This window comes from Podarcis pityusensis (genome assembly GCF_964106645.2).
Source record: "Podarcis pityusensis genome assembly, chromosome: 7".
In the NCBI taxonomy this organism is placed as follows: domain Eukaryota; kingdom Metazoa; phylum Chordata; class Lepidosauria; order Squamata; family Lacertidae; genus Podarcis; species Podarcis pityusensis.
The window spans coordinates 40081168-40098588 of record NC_138031.1 but is presented as its reverse complement, the minus strand read 5'-3'; the positions used below and the strand labels follow the sequence as shown (position 1 = coordinate 40098588).

At 41.4% G+C, this 17421-nt stretch overlaps 1 protein-coding gene and 1 long non-coding RNA gene across 13 annotated transcripts in view; one reads left to right on the top strand and one right to left on the bottom strand.

Moving 5' to 3' along the window:
* LOC308481366 overlaps positions 1-5361 on the top strand; it is a 42740-nt gene extending 37379 nt beyond the window's left edge. The window contains exon 8 of the long non-coding RNA XR_013988583.1: positions 5125-5361. This is a non-coding gene — a long non-coding RNA (uncharacterized lncRNA). The remainder of the gene's footprint in view (positions 1-5124) is intronic.
* ST18 (ST18 C2H2C-type zinc finger transcription factor) overlaps positions 1-17421 on the bottom strand; it is a 187366-nt gene that overhangs the window by 6040 nt on the left and 163905 nt on the right. For 8 of the 12 annotated variants that reach the window (XM_081013297.1, XM_081013296.1, XM_081013293.1 and 5 more), the window contains 8 exons: positions 13935-14047; positions 10864-10926; positions 10194-10262; positions 6973-7035; positions 6673-6753; positions 4986-5207; positions 3213-3301; positions 2020-2123 (listed from right to left, as the gene is read on the bottom strand). In XM_081013297.1, coding sequence (XP_080869423.1) covers positions 2020-2123; positions 3213-3301; positions 4986-5207; positions 6673-6753; positions 6973-7035; positions 10194-10262; positions 10864-10926; positions 13935-14047 — 804 coding nt within the window. Of the gene's footprint in view, positions 1-1195; positions 1351-2019; positions 2124-3212; positions 3302-4985; positions 5208-6672; positions 6754-6972; positions 7036-10193; positions 10263-10863; positions 10927-13934; positions 14048-17421 lie in introns of those variants that run through there. The other 4 variants (XR_013988530.1, XR_013988531.1, XR_013988529.1 and 1 more) reach the window with 4 other exon arrangements.

Here is a 17421-nt window from a genome sequence, read left to right as displayed (position 1 = left end):
GCTCTGTGAGGGGAATAGGGGTCTCCTAACAAGTCTTAACACCTTAACAAACTACAATCCCCAGGATTTTGGAGGGAGAGTGACTATTGGAAATGGTCCAATAATGCTTTCAATGTATGGCTTGGATGTGGCCTGAGACATTTTTAGATAGGTACTGTGTCATATAGGGATGGCTCTATTCAATCTTTTCTGTCCTGTTTCCTCATTTGATGGAAATACTTAAATATTTTCAGATGTGACAACTCTCATAACATACACTTCAGTATACTATTTATATTTCAAGGAGGAAAAATGAATGCACTGAAAACAGTTAACATACCCAGCTCATCCCAACTCAGAGTAGACTAATTGAAATAAATGGACATAGCTAAGTTAGGTCCATTCATTTCAATGGATCTAATCTGAGTAAGACTTAGTTGAATACCATCTCTGATTTTTAGCATGCCTGAGGAGCTGTGTATATACACACAAACACATATCGTTGGAAAAAGTAAATTACAATTTGAATTTTAGATTTAGCTGGTATTTTTTTCCATTCCAGTTGCCCAATTTTACTTACATTGTGCTCATTCATTAGACTAATTTGATGAAATGATGCATTTTTAAAAGTGGAAAATTTGCCATAATATATATATATATATTTGTGGAAATTTAATTGAGCAAATCATTAGCTTTCCATAACAGCATGATTTTTTCCCCCCAAAATGGGCTGTAGATTCAGTTAAACAACTGCTTAAGCAACAACAAATTTGGCTTTCAGTAGGAACATAAAAAAGCCTGCTGGGTCAGGCCAATGGCAAATCTAGTCTAATATCCTCTTCTCCCAGTGGCTAGCCAGGTTCCTGGGGAAAACCCACAAGCAGGTTTCAAGCACAAGAGCTCTGTCCCCAATGTGGTTTCCAGCAACTGGTATTCAGAAGCATTGCTGCCTCCAACTGTGAATTTGTCAAATCCTTTTTTAAAACCATCCAAGTTGGTATCCATCACTGATTCCTGTGGGAGCGGGTTCCATTGTTTGATTATGTGCTATATGAAGAAATACTTCCTTTTGTCTGTCCTAGATCTTCCAACATTCAGCTTCATTGGAAGTCTGAGTTCTAGTGTTATAAGAGAGGGGAGGAACCCCCTTTTCTCTTGCCACTTTCTCCATGCCATGCATAATTTTACAAACTTCTACAAGTCGCCTCTTACTCGCCTTTTCTCTAAACTAAAATGTCCCAACTCTGCAACCTTGCTTCATAGGGGAGCGGCTCCAGGCCCTTGATCATTTTGGTTGCCCCTTTCTGAACCTTTCCAAGCTCAACAAAATCCTTTTTGAGCTGAGGCTGTATGGCAGTAAACTAGAATGATCTGAAAAAATTAAAAGCAAAGGTTTGAACCCAGGCATTCTATGAGACCATGACTTTGAACCAGTGGGTGGAAGGCAGGGAGACCAACAGTAGGTGAAGCTAGACAGATGAAGCAACAATGCCTTTAAAGCTCCAATGAAACCCTTGCTGAACCAGAGAAATGGACCATATATGGGTCAAGGTAGAAGAAGGCAAAGGCAAAGCCTCCAAAAAGAAAATTGGGCCATGTTGCTTAGGTTTCACGGGCCACAATAATGAGCTAGAAAGTTGCTATGATTTCCATGCAACTCTGCCCAGTTTGCATGCTGCTACAGTGCTGGATCCATGGGTGCAGCTATGGGAAACATAGTATATGTTAACAACAGCTTGCAAACAAAATTCTCAATGGTCAACATGCAGTAGCAGTGGCATAGCATAGGGGAGCACAGGGGTAGTTGCCCCAGGTATAAGATTGTTAGCGGGTGCACATTTTCAACACCTGGTGCTGTCTCAATACAGCCATGTGCTTCTGTTACTGGGCTCTGTTGAAAACGGCTTCTTCATGTGAACCAGGCTGGCAACCCACTCTACGCTTCTGTGCAGTAGAGTTCACCATCATTGCAATGCCAGAGAATAGTAGGAGTTTTTGATGTTTGTTTTTAAGGGCTCAATCAGAGACTTTCTTCCTTACCTGTGTCTGAAGTTTCATCATGTCAGCTTCAATTTTAAGGTTGGATTCATTCAGTTCTTTTATTTCTTCATCCAAATGTCTGATTTCCTCCTCATTCTCTAAACCTGCACAAGAATGAGCCAAGTCAAGTGTAAAATCACACCTGACTGAAGAGATGGGCAAATGCTAACCCCTGTGTAATGGTATGTTATAGAACAAGCCTCTTCAGTTAACCTGGTCTCTGGAATCAAAATTGCACATTTGCAATTTAATTCTACACTTAACGGGGTCAGTGTCAAAGCTTCCATTATGGCATGTCAGGGGCAGAGAAGCAGCCATGAAATTTTCCCTTTGCACTGATGGAGCTCAATAGGCCTTCAAGTGGCTGAAAGTGGCCCGCCTGGATTGAAAGGATCAATCCAGTACCGCTATTTGTTGAAGGGCAACCCTGGGAACAGAGTGCAGGTCGCCATAGCTCAGGATGAGGGAGAAATTTGGATTACATGTCAATGCAGATCCTCTTATTTTGCAGTTTCTGAACCAATGAGCACACTGAAAAGCAGCGATCCCTCCAAATTTGCACCTTCCCAAATTTTGTTGTGCAGCTCCCCAACCACAGCATGTGCATACAAATGCACATGTACAGAAATATGTTAAGAGAAATTGCTTGAAAAATGTGCATATTGGGAGAAGCACATATCAAAGTGCTGATGAATTTTGGTGAGGCCTATTTTTATGATTAAAATTGTTGTTGGTTTTTATTGTTATGCTTGCAAATTTGAAGTGGAAATCTGGTGGACTGAACTGATGATTGGAAAGATGAGACACGGATATAGGCAAATTTGTCCATCTCTACCTGTGTCCTGTTCATTGTGAGGCAGTACGAAGTACTTTTAATTAAAATGTTCAAATGAAAGGCACAATGTAATTATATATATTTTTAAGTAAACCAAACATTAAATTAATTAATCCAATTATGTGTCTTCATGAGGCAGGCAGCAGAGGGGCTATAGATCTGTGTTTGCAGAAGGTCCTGCTTTCAGTATACAGCATCTTCTGTGAAAGAATATCTGGTAGCTGGATGGAAAGAGACTTTTTCTAAGACTCTAAAGAGCTGCTGCTGGCCAGAGAAGACAGTCCTGGGCAAAGACAGACTCATTTCCTTACTCCCAGATTCCAGTGTCATATATGTACTGCTTTTGTTATCTTCTTACCTCCACTTGCTTTCAATTTGATGGTCATCAGTTCTTCAGATATTTTGCCCTTTTTTAAGGCTTGTGCATTCAGAGGGCATCCAGACAAACTGAAAAGAGTAGGAAAGGGGACCTATTTGAAAATTGAAACACATTTTTGATTGCTGTATCTCAGCTTTTAGGGCCTTGGCAGTACAAGCCCATTTTATTGTGCTGCATATAAGCTGCAATCCTATATTGCTACTACCAGCGGCGCAGCGTGGGTTGTCAGCACCCGGGGCAAGGCAAGTAATTTGCGACCCCTAACCCCTAACCTGCCGCTGCTGCCAGCTTCTTCTTGCTGCTGCCTGGGCTGGTCTGGTGTGGTTCTCTCCCGCGCTCAGCGCTGCGCTGGGCGGCCGCTGCACTGTCCCTCCCACAGATAGTCCCTCGTTCTCCGCACTGCACGCCTGGCACCCACCCCCTCCACAGTGGGCGGCGACCCAGCGGCTCGGATCGAATTCGCACAGCCAGCACTGCAGTGAGAGAGAGTGAGTGAACCAGGTAGGGGCAGAGAGCTGCGAGTGCGAGCACGCCCCCCCCCCGATGTTGCGCCCGGTGCGGCCGGCCCCCCCTGCACCCCCACGCTACGCCACTGGCTACTACAGTGTTACTGGGTGCAGAATATTGCCAATGACCGAACTGGTTGTGTAGTTACTAAAATCTCTCTAAGACAACAAATAGGCAAATTGTCCTCAGTGCAGCTCCTGACATGGCCCCATTTGAACTATGTAGTGGGTCATCTTTGATGGTGGCTGCTACCAAAGCAGACGCTTAAACACACCTTCTGGAAAATAGTACATAATGGTGCAGCGGTGGTAAGTCAGTGCTCTCTACTGGGAAGGAGAGGCAAAGCAGTGATGAGGTCAAATGTGGCACAAACACACTGCAGGAGTGCTGGATTGGCTCTGCAACTGCATTTGCACCATGCTGAATACCCTGCTGCCTTGTCCTCTACCTCTGTCACGCTATCTGCAACTAGAGGCAGCAGTGTAAAATCCTGGACCAATTACAGCACAATCCTATACATGTCTACTCAGACATAAATTCCATGGGATTCAAGAGGGCTTATTCCAAGGTAAATGTGTATAGGATTGTTCTATTAAAATCTGTGACTGGTACTTAACTAAATTCAACTCAAGAGTAGCCCCACTGGAATGAATTAACATGACCAAGCTAGGTCTATTAATCTCTGTTGGTCTACTTGGAGTAATACTTAGTTGAACATCACCAAATTTACAACTCCTGGGGTCAGCTTAGATACGCAAATGAACATAACATCTCAGTAATTTGCTACTAAAAATACTTTGCATTTTAAACAGGACTTTAAAGCAATAAATTATATTTGCATTCTCAGATAAGTGAATTTAGGATTGTAGTCTTAAAAGTCTAAAAAGCTTGCAACTCAGAGTCAACTTCGAAATGTACATGAAAAGAAGAGTTCAGTAATATGCTGCTAAAAATACCTTGCCTTTTAAAAAGAGCTTTTAAGGCTAAGCAGTAAATTGCATTTGCAGATTTCTCACCTATTCTAGGCTGATATGTGAATGTTTAGACAGCTAAAATAAAACCAAAGCCATCTCGAAAAATCCTGGACATCTCTAGGAAACGAGTTGGGGTTAATTCAGGGACTTATGCAAAATCCTAACAAGATTTTTCCTATCAGTTCAACAGCTTCATTTGTTAAATTCACACAATTGCAATACATTGTAGGTATTTGTCGAGTTAAAAAAAAGTAAAGATACAAAGTGATACCTTCTATGGGTGACAAAAACGTTATTAACATGACCCAGCCCGTTGCAGCCTGGCAAAGGACAGTGTGGCAGCTCCTGCTTGTTCAGTCTCCAGGGCAGCGAAGACCCATTGAGAGGACTCTCCTTCTGTCTCTTGGCAGCCATAGGACAACCCGAAGCAGTGCGATGAGAAGTGTATTTACCTGATATGTGACCTTGGCCATCACAGCCTAGCACCGGACATCTACAGAAGCACAGCAAAACTGATGTTATTTTTAGGAAAAAGAAAAGGAAAAACCAAGAGGCAGAGGGGGAAAATGTCCATGTACCAGCGACAACACCTCAAGAAAGATTTCCTCCCCGTAAATAAAATAAAGCCTACTTTGTTATAATATGAACGTACTAATAGCAAGGTTTCAATGTGCTTGGGTCCTTCTTGGAGGTTTCCTGTAGGCATCTGGTTGGCCACTGTGAGATGCTGGACTAGATGGGTCATTGGGCTGATCCAACAGCATCTTTTTATGTTCTTAGAAGGGTTTCTAATGACCAAATGCCTTATTTGATGCTGGATTACTGAATTTTAGGCTACTGTATTTTACTCTTGTTTTAAGAGTCATTGATTGATTTTATTTATATGCACTATTAAATAGTGTGGGGGTTTTTTGCAAGCTGCTCTGGAAAGTTTAATTTGAAGGAACAAGGGAAATATATTTAAAAGAAAAAGGAAACAAGTAAAAGGTTTGAGGGAAATGGCCAAGCAAGCCAAACAAACTAGACTCCTTGGTGAGCCAAGATTGGCCCACAGGCTGCTGGTTCCAAGCTGTCTATACATTAGGGCTGCCATATGAAGACCACTTTAAAAAATACAGTCCAATACACCATTATTGAACTCAATGGACTTGAGTGTATGCAAAGGATTGCACTGTGAAATACTTTAAATATGGTGGCTTTAAATATGAAGGAGGCCCGACTAGCTTCCATTAGTGATCTGCCATAGTGTCATGAGTCCCATGCTGTGGATCACTTTTTCAGCAGGTATACTCACTTTTGATTTTCGGGCATCTCTGAAAGACCTTTTTATGTAGGCAGGCCTATGCAACTGTTTAGATGTTTTGATCAATCGATCATTTTAATGATCATTTTGCACTCTTCTTATTATGTTTTCTATTTTATTGCCTGTCCTGCCATATGCTATCTTCCTATATATATATTTTTAATAACGAAGTAAGGAGGTCAAATCTTCACGTGCAGAGGCTCCACATGCAGACAATTGTCAGCCCCTGTAAGCATCAGCCAGTGAACTGATAGGGGAAATAATGTATGATCTGTAAGCCTTCCCTACATGTGGGTGTACAGGACTGGCAGAAGGGTGAGGTTACTGGTCATAAGGGCTCAGAAGAATTATAGAGTGTCTAAAAAGGGACTCTGCCTAAAGTTTGGCTCATCTGGGCTGGGGGATGAGCCAGATAAACCCAGAGACTATGCTCCTCCTTTGTTTCTTAAGGCCTGGGACTTTTCCAGAGCTGTGCCATCTGGTTTACTTCAAGGACAGCACAACAGCACCTGAACCATAAAACCATCCTTTGGAGGTTTTGTTTGGATTTATTGTTAGGAGAGGATATAAGTTAGTGAATCTGAGACCAATCTTCCTGTGATGTATCCAACTGGACAGTGAGGCATAAGTGACAAACCTTGGCCACTCCACTTACTTAAGTTCAGGGTCTTCTTTTTCTTCCTTGGTAGGAGTCACTTTGAGACCACCTTTTCTGGCTCGGGGACAACCAGACAAGCTGAAAGTACACAGAGCAGAGCAATATAGATTTCCCAGGCTTTTGCTTCTGGATGATTCAGGGGTGATGATCCTGTGGCCCTCCAAACTTTGGACTCCAACTCAGACCAGCTGCAGCCAGAATAGCCAGTGGTCGGGGTGATGGGAGTTGTAGTCCTGCAAAATCTGGAGTGCCAAAGCTCCCTCCCCCCCCAAAAAAAAATAAGCAGAAGATTCTTACCTTCTGTGTGAGGCATAGTTTCCAGTGACATGACCAGACCCATCACATCCTGGAGTTGGACATCTATAAAGCAAAGTGCAGAGAAGAACATGACCCTTGACATTTCATAAAATACCTAATTTAGGAGATTTTTGCATTGGAATTTCCCACATTCCTGGTTTGACATGACCATGTGCAACTGGAAAAATAAGAAAGGGTGCCTAAGGAAAGCAACTATTTTGGGGTGTGCAAGGGCTGTGTTGTACATGAAAATTCAGCCACTGATATAAACCTCACAATTTCCCCACTCAGTTATTTAGATTTCTGGGAAGGGGAAGAAGAAAACAATTTTTTGATTTGTTAGAATCAGTGCATTTCAAATCTGAAAATATATATGGTCAAGCTCAAATATATGCACTGGATTAATTGTTAAAGAAATATAACCCCCTGTATAACCATTACACACAACATTTGTTTCTCTTTCTCCTAGAAATAGGGATTTTATAGTTTGGCTCAAGAGCATTTTGTATTTCTTTTGTTAATACTGTGCAGTGGAGTTATTCATGCCATTAGTCCTGGCTCTCCATAGGGGAACTTATAATACATGTGCAATACAGGTGTGATGGGAACATCTTAGTGACCTCATATAGAATATACTCAGTAGTGTCTCAAAGAGGCTTGCAGTGGTTGTACAAAAGGAGAATAGCAATGTTGCTGGAAGTTTTATTAACCTGGTTCAGAATACAAATTTAGCATGTTAGGAATAGTTGCCTATATTCAAAACTCAGTGTCATTTCTCTGATTGCAATCTGAACCCCATATGGCATTGTAAGGGCTCAGGTATCCTAGGAAAATGACATGTCCAGTTTTCCTGGCAGCTGAGACACTAATATTCCAGCATTCTCAATGCCAGAGCCAGAGGGGTGAGGGAAGGGAGGAAGTGCTTCCTGTCAGACATCTTAAAGGTAAAGGGACCCCTGACCATTTGGTCCAGTTGTGGCTGACTCTGGGGTTGCGGTGCTCATCTCGCTTTATTGGCCGAGGGGGCCGGCGTACAGCTTCCGGGTCATGTGGCCAGCATGACTAAGCCGCTTCTGGCGAACCAGAGCAGCGCACGGAAACGCTATTTACCTTCCCGCCAGAGCGGTACCTATTTATCTACTTGCACTTTGACGTGCTTTCGAACTGCTAGGTTGGCAGGAGCAGGGACCAAGCAACAGGAGCTCACCCCGTCACGGGGATTCAAACCACCAACCTTCTGATCGGCAAGTCCTAGGCTCTGTGGTTTAACCCACAGTGCTACTCACATCCCCGTCAAACCTCTTACTCTGCACTTATTGTTGCCACCTCACCAAACCAAAGAGTGGGGCAGAACGCAGCTGGAAGCATAAAATGAAGTGGTTGTTAATAGCATACAACAGTTTCCAGCACTGCTTCTTGAACGAAGGGACAATGCTGGCAGTAGTGGTGGCAAGAGTGTGTTGCTCATCAGCAAGAGTTGAGGTGAAGGGCCACAGCTCAGCAGTAGAGCAACTGTTTTGCATGTAGAATGTCATAGACTTAATTCCTGAAACCTCTAGATAGGGATGGGAGATAATCATGTCTGAAATCCTGGAGAGCCACTGCTCATCAGTGCAGGCAATACTGAGCTAAATGGACCGACTCAGTAGAAGGCAGGTTCATATGTTCCTAGCAATTGCATAGGCGGTAGCCCACAGGTTCCAATGGCCCAATGACATTATGCACAGTGCTCACTATTGCAACCAATGCACCAGTTTTGAAGACAGTTACATTTCCTCAAGATGCTACAGTGGGAATGCGGGATTAACTCTCAAACAGAAATGCTGCCCTCGGGAAAGATGTCTGCATTCCTCACAACAAATTAGTAACCAGCTCTGTATTTGTTGCACTTTTTCAAGCTGCACTACACGAGCACAGGATTCTGTCAAGCATTCTTGGAAGCCTTCGCCAGACTTTATCCAAGCATCTTCATCAGCCAAAACGCTCCCAATGATAACTGGGTGACTGCCTGCCAACCTTCCTCTTCAATAATAAGGCCAGATGCCCAGATTGCTCAGGCCTCCTTAAGAACCTCCACAGCCACTCTTTTGTTTGTGACTTTTCTCTGCAGTATATGGACTCATCTGATTTAATGCTTGCCTCAACCACATGCAGAGGGGTATGTCTAGTGGCAAAGGATAAAAAGGAAAGATTTGCAGGCTTGGTTTGGATAAACACTCACATTTTAAAGCTTAGCCCAAGTACTTTGATCTGAAAAACCAGACTGCGTATTTTGTGAGATCCAGCCATCTTGCAAGACTTGGTATTTCCAGCTGGCTTTCAAAATATGAGAATAACATTTTCTTTCCCAACATTTAGACACATCTACTTCAAGACCTGACAAACAGTAAGATTCTCTCCCCTTCCTCTGATTTACACCTGCTGGGCGGGATAAGACTGCTCCCAAATTCCCTTAGCCAGGGCAGTTCAACTTCCTGCTGGTGCAAACCCAACAACCTTGTCCCTGTGGGAGGTGCTATTACTATAGCTATACCTCTTACACTGGCAGGACTGCATGAGTGAAAGGGGACAAACTGGACAGGTATGGGGCAGAATGGCAGAGGTGTAGAAGTTAGACACTGACAAGTGGGATCTGCAACAAAATATTCCACTGCAGAGTGTTTCTATTCAAGTTATGCTTTTGGGGTCCCACAGTAAAGTATTTTCCCGAATCTTTTCTGCACTTCTGCAAACCCTGGAGTTTCCCCAAGCCTGTTAGTATCCCTCTTTTGGACATGGCTGTCACATGTGGAAAAACAGTTAACTATGAGACCTGTAACAAAATATTGAAGTGTGGAGTTTTCCTGTTTGAAATTAATTCAGAAGTGAGTTAATAATCATGCAGTCTCTGGACAATAGGGAGACAGATGTCTTTAGGCCTGCTTTGAGAGCATTTGCAACTATCCAGGTTTATTCCCTTGCCTGGCTACCTGTCACCCTTTGCCACCATATCCAAGACACCATATCATGTGTCCATGACCAAAACCTAGCACTGGAGCAAGAGCTGGACTAGTGCAGTCTACAGGAAGCTGGAGTTGTTACCCCAAAGGCTGAGCAAACATCTGCTCCGCAGCTGTACGGGTTCCTGTTGCTGAACAAGCAGACTGGGTTTTGAAGTAAGTAAAATATGTAGGAAGAGAACAGCAATAAACCCCTCCCTCTCCTTTGATACTAATACTCACTTAAGCTCTTGAGAGTTGGCAGCCATCAAGGATTTTAAGGTCTTGTCAGCCAACGGGCAGCCAGAAACACTAGGGGAAAAAACAAAATGAAATAGGCTTCCTTGAATATACCTCAGCAAAAATTAAAAGATTGCACTAAAACTATTTAACCATTAAATTAAAAAAAAAAAAGATCACAGAGCAACCGCTTGTAAACAAATCCCTTCTTAGTTTCCTTCATCCCCATAGGGATGTGAAGGAAGAGTGTAGTAGATGATACAGCTGTGTATCCCTCATAGGCCACAGAGCTCCTTCTTGCTCAGATGATGCATTTCAACTGCTACAGGGACTTGTTTGTAAGCTGGACCTTGGTCATCACAGAAACCATTGCATAGGGAGCTCCATTTAGCACAATGTGCTACTGGGCCTTTAGTAGCATTTACCCTTTGGAACACTCTCCTGTTACATATCCAACAAGCTCTGCCTCTGTTATATTTTTGGTACTTATTGGAGACCTTCCTTTTAAATGGAGATTTTTATCCCCATCTGCATCTGTACTGGATTTCAGCTCTGTGTTTTTATATGTTTTTATTGCTAAATTGCTCGGGGTGTTTTTATGGGAACAGGTTTGTAAGTAAAAAGTCCACAACGTCATGCCTTCATTTTGTTATTAATTGCTCTCACTTTTTACCTGCGGTGCGATGCATAGTTCCCTGTCACATGACCACTGCCATCACATCCTGGTGTTGGACACCTAAGGAAATAAAATGGAAATGCAGATACACATACAGTTGTTGTACATCTCTCTTATTGAACTGTGTGATAAACATACAAAGATGGAGAATTGTTTCCCACATGAATGGGAACACCCTTCTATTACATATCCATAGATATATATACGGTGCCCTACTGTGCCAAGAAATATTAGTGTAAGTGAGAGATACCCTCAGGCCTTTCTGTGATTGCATCAATTTTTCTTCATGCCATTGCAAAAAAAAAAAATAATGAACTTAGGTGATAGTCAAATAAATTTTACTCAGAGTAGACCCGCTGAAATTAATGAACATGAGGAAGTTAGGGCTATTCATTTCAGTATGTCTACTCTGTGTAAAATTTAGCCAAGTACCATCCAATGGGTTTCCACACTACATTTCCTAATTTGTGCTAATATTTCTCCAAGTGTGTTACGATTCATTCATTTATGTACTGCTTCCATGCCCAAATGCTGTCTTAAGTGATACACAATAATGTGGAGAGGCATGGGAAGATGATCCTTACATTTGTCTGAAATGATACACTTCATAATAGTACCTTTTTCTTATCACATCAATCATATTATGACAGCGAAGATGAGTTCAAAGCTGAGCTGAAAATTCTCAGAAGGCATGGATGCAATAACTTTCATATTCTTGTAAAAACACTATACTAGTTCAGCATTGGGTGCCCATAGACTCTTAATTCACCACAGGCATTTTTTTTTCAGGGGGGAAAGTTCAATTTAATGTTTTTAAAAAAGGTTGTGTATGGATCTGGATTCACATCCCTTGCTATATATTCACAATATATGTGATATTAAAAGCTGATGTGATCTCGTGATTTAGGTGGCCCAAGTTCACCAAGACACTGTAAGGACTAACAATCATGAACCTGAGGGCCCTACAATATGAGAAACTGCCCTTTTCTGAAAAGGGCTCACCTATTCCAATTTTCTACAGGTTAATCGTTAGCCCCCCATCCCAATTACTTTGAAAAATCCAGAGACTGCATTTTGGTCTCAGCTATTCCTTTTTTATTTCTTCAGAAGCAAAATTATTCTCTTAGTTAATCCTCCCAAAACACTGTTGATGCACGGACCACAAAGTAATATTTTAAAAACAGGCATAGAATGCACCATATTTTTTTTAAAGAACTAGTGTATCATTTAGACAACTTATTCCATTCTGTGTCATACAGCTGCTTTGGTATAAATATAATCACCAGAGAGACCATTAATATTAAAAAATATGTAATCTATATTTATAATGAAGAAAGTTCATTATAATTGAGCCTCAGAGGTAGAATTTTTCTTTACAATTGCTATTGTCATTATAGGTGCTTCCTCATGATGGAGCCATTTGTATTGCTCACTAAACTACCTATTCTGCCGGTGAATATTTAGTAAATGTCCTCTGCCCTCAGTGTTACCTTTAGAATCTTTAAATGGCGAGTCTTAAGTGTTTATGAATTAAATTGTGTAGCCAAGCACATTTTGGGTACACATCAGCATGCAGAGCAAGTATTACGGATGTTTTAAAATCCCACACAAGGCTTGGAGTTATTGTAACTATAGAGAGAAGAAATTATGTTCAGTTATTAAGGTAGTAAATGGCTGTGTGGATCCCTGGAATTAATGTCACACAGCAACAGATCTTTAAATAGAAATTTAATAAATAGTAAAAAATAAAAATAAAGTGTCACTGGGGAAATGATTGCTTTTCCTTCTGCTAGCTTCATCAACATTTGTGTTCTTAAAAAAGGCAAAGCTAACACATAAGTGTGGATACAATATGGTGAGCAGTCTTTAGATTTAGATTGAGGCATGCTGTGTCAAAGAAGATTTGGCCCATGGGAACAGTAATATCTGGAGGAGGGCTTCTAAATCCATAAGGCAAACGTCAGACATAGAATTGATATCAAAGTATTTGGTGATGAATAAATGAAATTATAGAAAACAGAGATAGAGGCTGCATTCATGTGGCTGTTTATTCCATTTTCACAACTTCTTCCTATCTATTAAGTTCTGCATTATGTTTGGGCTTTCACATGGTGTAAAAGCCAGCTCTGGAACTATAGTGGAATATAGCACAAGCTTAGTGCTCATTTCTGTGTTATTTGCTTCCAGAAAAAAACCCGTTGGCAAATAACGTGGAAATGAGTGATAAACTTGTGCTATATCTCACTATATTCTAGAAGTGGCTTATATATCATGTGGAAACTGAAATATAATGTGGAAATTAATAGTTAGGAAAACATTGTGAAAACGGAAACGCTTCTCAGCCTTTTGGCTAAGATCAAGTGTAAAACGGAATAAACCGTCTTGTGAATGCTGCCAGAGAAAAATAAAGAATATCAACTATTAATGATACATTGATCATATGAAACTGACTGATTAGGAACTGCTCTATTACATATCAACAACTGCTCTATTAGAAGCCAAACTCTTCTTGGGCAAAGTTAATTTTTTTGCAATGAACACATTCTGTTGTTGTTTTGTGTTCCCACAGAATTGTAGCATTCAAACAGGCCTGCCTGTAGATTGATTTCAGGTACAGCAAACAGAAACTACTGTATTTTCCATCTATAAGATGCCCCCATGTATAAGACACCCCCTATTTTGGGGGATTCAGATTTAAGAAAATGGTGGGAGACGGCTCAGAGTATAAGACGCCCCCTAATTTTTGACATTACTTTAAAGGAAAAAAACCTAGTCTTCTACACGGAAGAATACATGCAGGATATAGACGACCTGTTTATGAAGTGATCATTTCCCTGAAGTTTTCATACTTGCTACGTGGCATGAGCCAAAAGCAAAGGAGACTATTGCCCCAAATCTACCCAGAGATTTAAAGTCCAGCGCTAAAAAGGAAGATGTAATGGCACCCAATATTCTGCAGTGTATATTAGGGACGAGGTCCAGCATTTTTTCACCTTGGGCAAATCAGCAGTGTGTGGAGTTCTCAAGCCCATAGATAACAAGATGGAAAGGAATGTTTTGTGACTCACGTGATCAGTTCCTTTTTGAGATCTCTTGAATGGAGCTTAGATTTTGGACTAGGAACTGAGACATCTGAGTATCTTTTTTCATCCAGGCTTTCAGGACAGCTCGCAGGATCTTTCTGAAATAACAGAAAAGAATGAGGTGCTTCTATCTTCAACACAATACTGGTAGCTAGAGCTGAACCAAAATTTTTCAGAAGACCTATTTCTGAGTACAATTCTGAGTCCCCCCCCCCCTTTTCCCCTAGGATAAAAGGCCACTATTTAGAATGTTATCACAACATGCTCCATCTTTTGTTTGTGCAATGGCCACCATTCCCATCTGAGCAGGGTGAAAAATGGTGCCCACGCTGCCAACATAGCAGCTGCTGCTTTTAACACCAGCAAGACAAAAACAAAGACTTTGGGTGGGAGGAGTTAAGGTGCCAACCTATGGCCACTGCTAATGGAAAGCCTCAGCCCTAAGAAACGGTTTGAGAATTTCTCCTGTCCTTAGGGAAGTTTGGTGAAAGTGCTCCCCTAATTCTTCTGCTGATAATATCTCTGATGGAGCCCTTCTGGGGGGTTTACCTAGCCCAAGACTAGCCACCCACAAGGCAAGGTGAGATGGCAGCAGATCCTTATCTTCATTCATATCTTCTTCCCTGGTAGGGAGGGGCCCCCACCATATTGTGATTCGCTGCAGGTACCAAAATGTCTTGGGCTGACCCTGCTTCAGCCCCTAGGGTTCAGTTGCCTTCACTAGGAACCAAGGCTTTAGCATAGCAAGCCCTGTCCTGTGGAACTCACGACCTGTGCAGCTTCAGCAAGAACTTCCCCTGCTTTCTTTCAGACATCTCTTAAAAGCTGTGCTTTTTAAGGTAGGCCCTCACATTTTCTTTTAATTTTTAACCAGCCATTATCTGTTGCTGCTTTATTGCTGTTTTAATTATGTTTTACCTAGATTGATTGCTTTTATTGCATTGCATGCTGTAAGCATGCTGTATTGCATGCTGTAAGCATGCTGTATTGCATGCTGTAAGCCACCTTAATATATTGCATGAATGCCAAGGTTGCAAGTTCAATCTGTGTATGGGACAGCTGCATTGGAGGGGGTTGGACTAGATGATCCTTAGGTACCTTCCAACTCTACAATTATAGGATTCTATGAAAGTCCAGGTCACAAATATTCAAACAATAAATAGGAAGGAGAAACATGAGAGGCCATTCATGTGCGTCACAAGTGCCGACTACTGTGAAATGGTCAGTTGATTCAGAGAAATAAGGTACCACTGATAACAAGCTTACTTCCAGTTAAGAGCTCTTTTTTTTTTTTTACAAAGGTGGGGGGGATGTGTACAAAAGCTGAACTTCCCCATTATTTCCAGAACAGTCTGCCAAACTGCAGACTGTATTTGTATGTATGTGTTGGGGGGGGGGGTACTGGGGATGGCAGGGAAGCTCCACTAGTTTCAAGTTGAGTTCTTGCCAGTGCGCATATTCCTATGTGCACACAGGACGACAAAAATAAATGAATGAAATTCCATTAATGTGCAGATGGACATTTATATTGATTTCTGCAAAGACCAGAACATAATGACAACACGAATAACAGATAATAGCATCTGGCACTTTCAACATTTTAAACCCTGGAATCTTTGGAGAACTGACAGTTGAACTAAACTGACAGCTCCAGTTATTTCTCAGCACTTTCCTTTTGGAGAAAGTGTGAGCCTCTTCCAAATTCAGGATTATTTTTTTTAAGGGGCATCTGGACAGGCCATTTCTCAGTGTACGAGGGAGACAATATTTTCTAGAAATGACCAACAAAATCAGCCAACTGTTGTGCATATGAACCAGAAAATAAATTAAAAATAGATTATTTTATTTTACTTTGAGGCAACTTATACCCTTATAATTTGAGAAGTTTCTAAGACTCCTGCTGTTATCTAGTGTTGGAAAAGCTGTAGAATTAAAAAAACCAAAACATTTCAGAGACAGTAAGTTGACTTTGGAGGATCAGTAAGCTTGTGGGTTGGATGATGCAAGCTTGACTTGTGAGGAAATAGTATTCTGTTAAAGTTTCAGATCTTTTTAAAAAGAGTGGTGCACAAAACCCACAACTTTTAAGCTGAGAATGTCTATGTGCTGAAAATCTTGGCAGCAGTTTTTGTATACAGTATTGTCTCCATCAAGGTTTTATGTACTCAGATCCAAAGTCTTTTGTTTAATTCACAGAAATGTTTTGGGGTTGTTATATTTTTTACTTCTACAGCTGCAATCTATTGGATAAACCCCATAACTATCTCCAGGGATTTTCCAGATTCACTATGGAACAATTTGCCCTTTTGGAAACTTGGCTCATATCACCAGCAACAGGACCCAGTTGTGAGTTTGGTTCATTGGATGGGTTCAAATCAATACCAGCTGAATCGAAGTAATTTTATATTGAATTCACTCATTATCCTGGTTTAGGACTTCTTTATTAACAAACGTTTTAGCATGTGTAAGACTGAAATGTGAGTATCTGTCTCACAATGAACACACTCCTCTTCCTCTTCCATCACCACAAATGCAACAACTGCTGAGGACCCAGGAAGATAAGGCACTTCTTTAGCAAGGTCAGCCTCAGAGATAGGAACAAACACAGCAATCTTGTCTTGCGATTACTACCCCTGTCACAAGCTAGGAACAAGATCGGCTTATCCTTGTCCTTTTTCTCTACAAGCACCACAAGCTGCCACATAACTCTTTGGTGGTTTATTTTCCTCGTGGCTTCTGTATAGTGCTCTGATCATACCCACTTGCATCTAACATGTTTCAGCCAGCCTCGGGTTCTCCTAACCCCTTTGCCGTGGGTGCTGCTGCCAGAAATTTAAAGCAAGATGCTAAACAATAACATCAACAAAAAGTGGGCCTGTATGGCAATTGTCTGCCTAAGGAGAGTGTCACTTCAACACAAGGTGTTTTGTTTTTGTTTTTTTAAAAAATCTATCACCTGTGAGATTGCTCAGGACCAGAAGACACACACATAATGACTAGCATGAAGGCACAGCTTTAAAATGGTTGCTTGTTGCAACTGACTTATTGCAGCATGTTATTTGAGGAAATAGTCATGGCTAAGCAAGTAGAAAAATACTTTCTGTGAAGAAGGTATAAGGTTCATTTCCTGGTATCTCCCAAGTCAGGTTGGGAAACCGTGGAGGGTCATTGCTAGTCAGTGCTGACCATGGGAGTCAATGAAGTGCCCTCTTCTACTACCACCACCATCCCTGATCATTGACTAGCTGGGGCAGGTCAGAGTTAAAATATACATGTGTGGTAGAGGGACCACCAGTTTGGCTACCTCTGGTGCAAGCAATATTAAGCTACATGGACCAGTGATCCTCTAGAACTGAAATCTGAGCAGTTGTATCACAAGTTTAAGTAGCTGTTCTGTGTTTAATATTGGTATGCAGCAGTTATCCAAAAGATTCAGGAATTTTGTCCCATACTATGTGGGAATTAGTTCCCG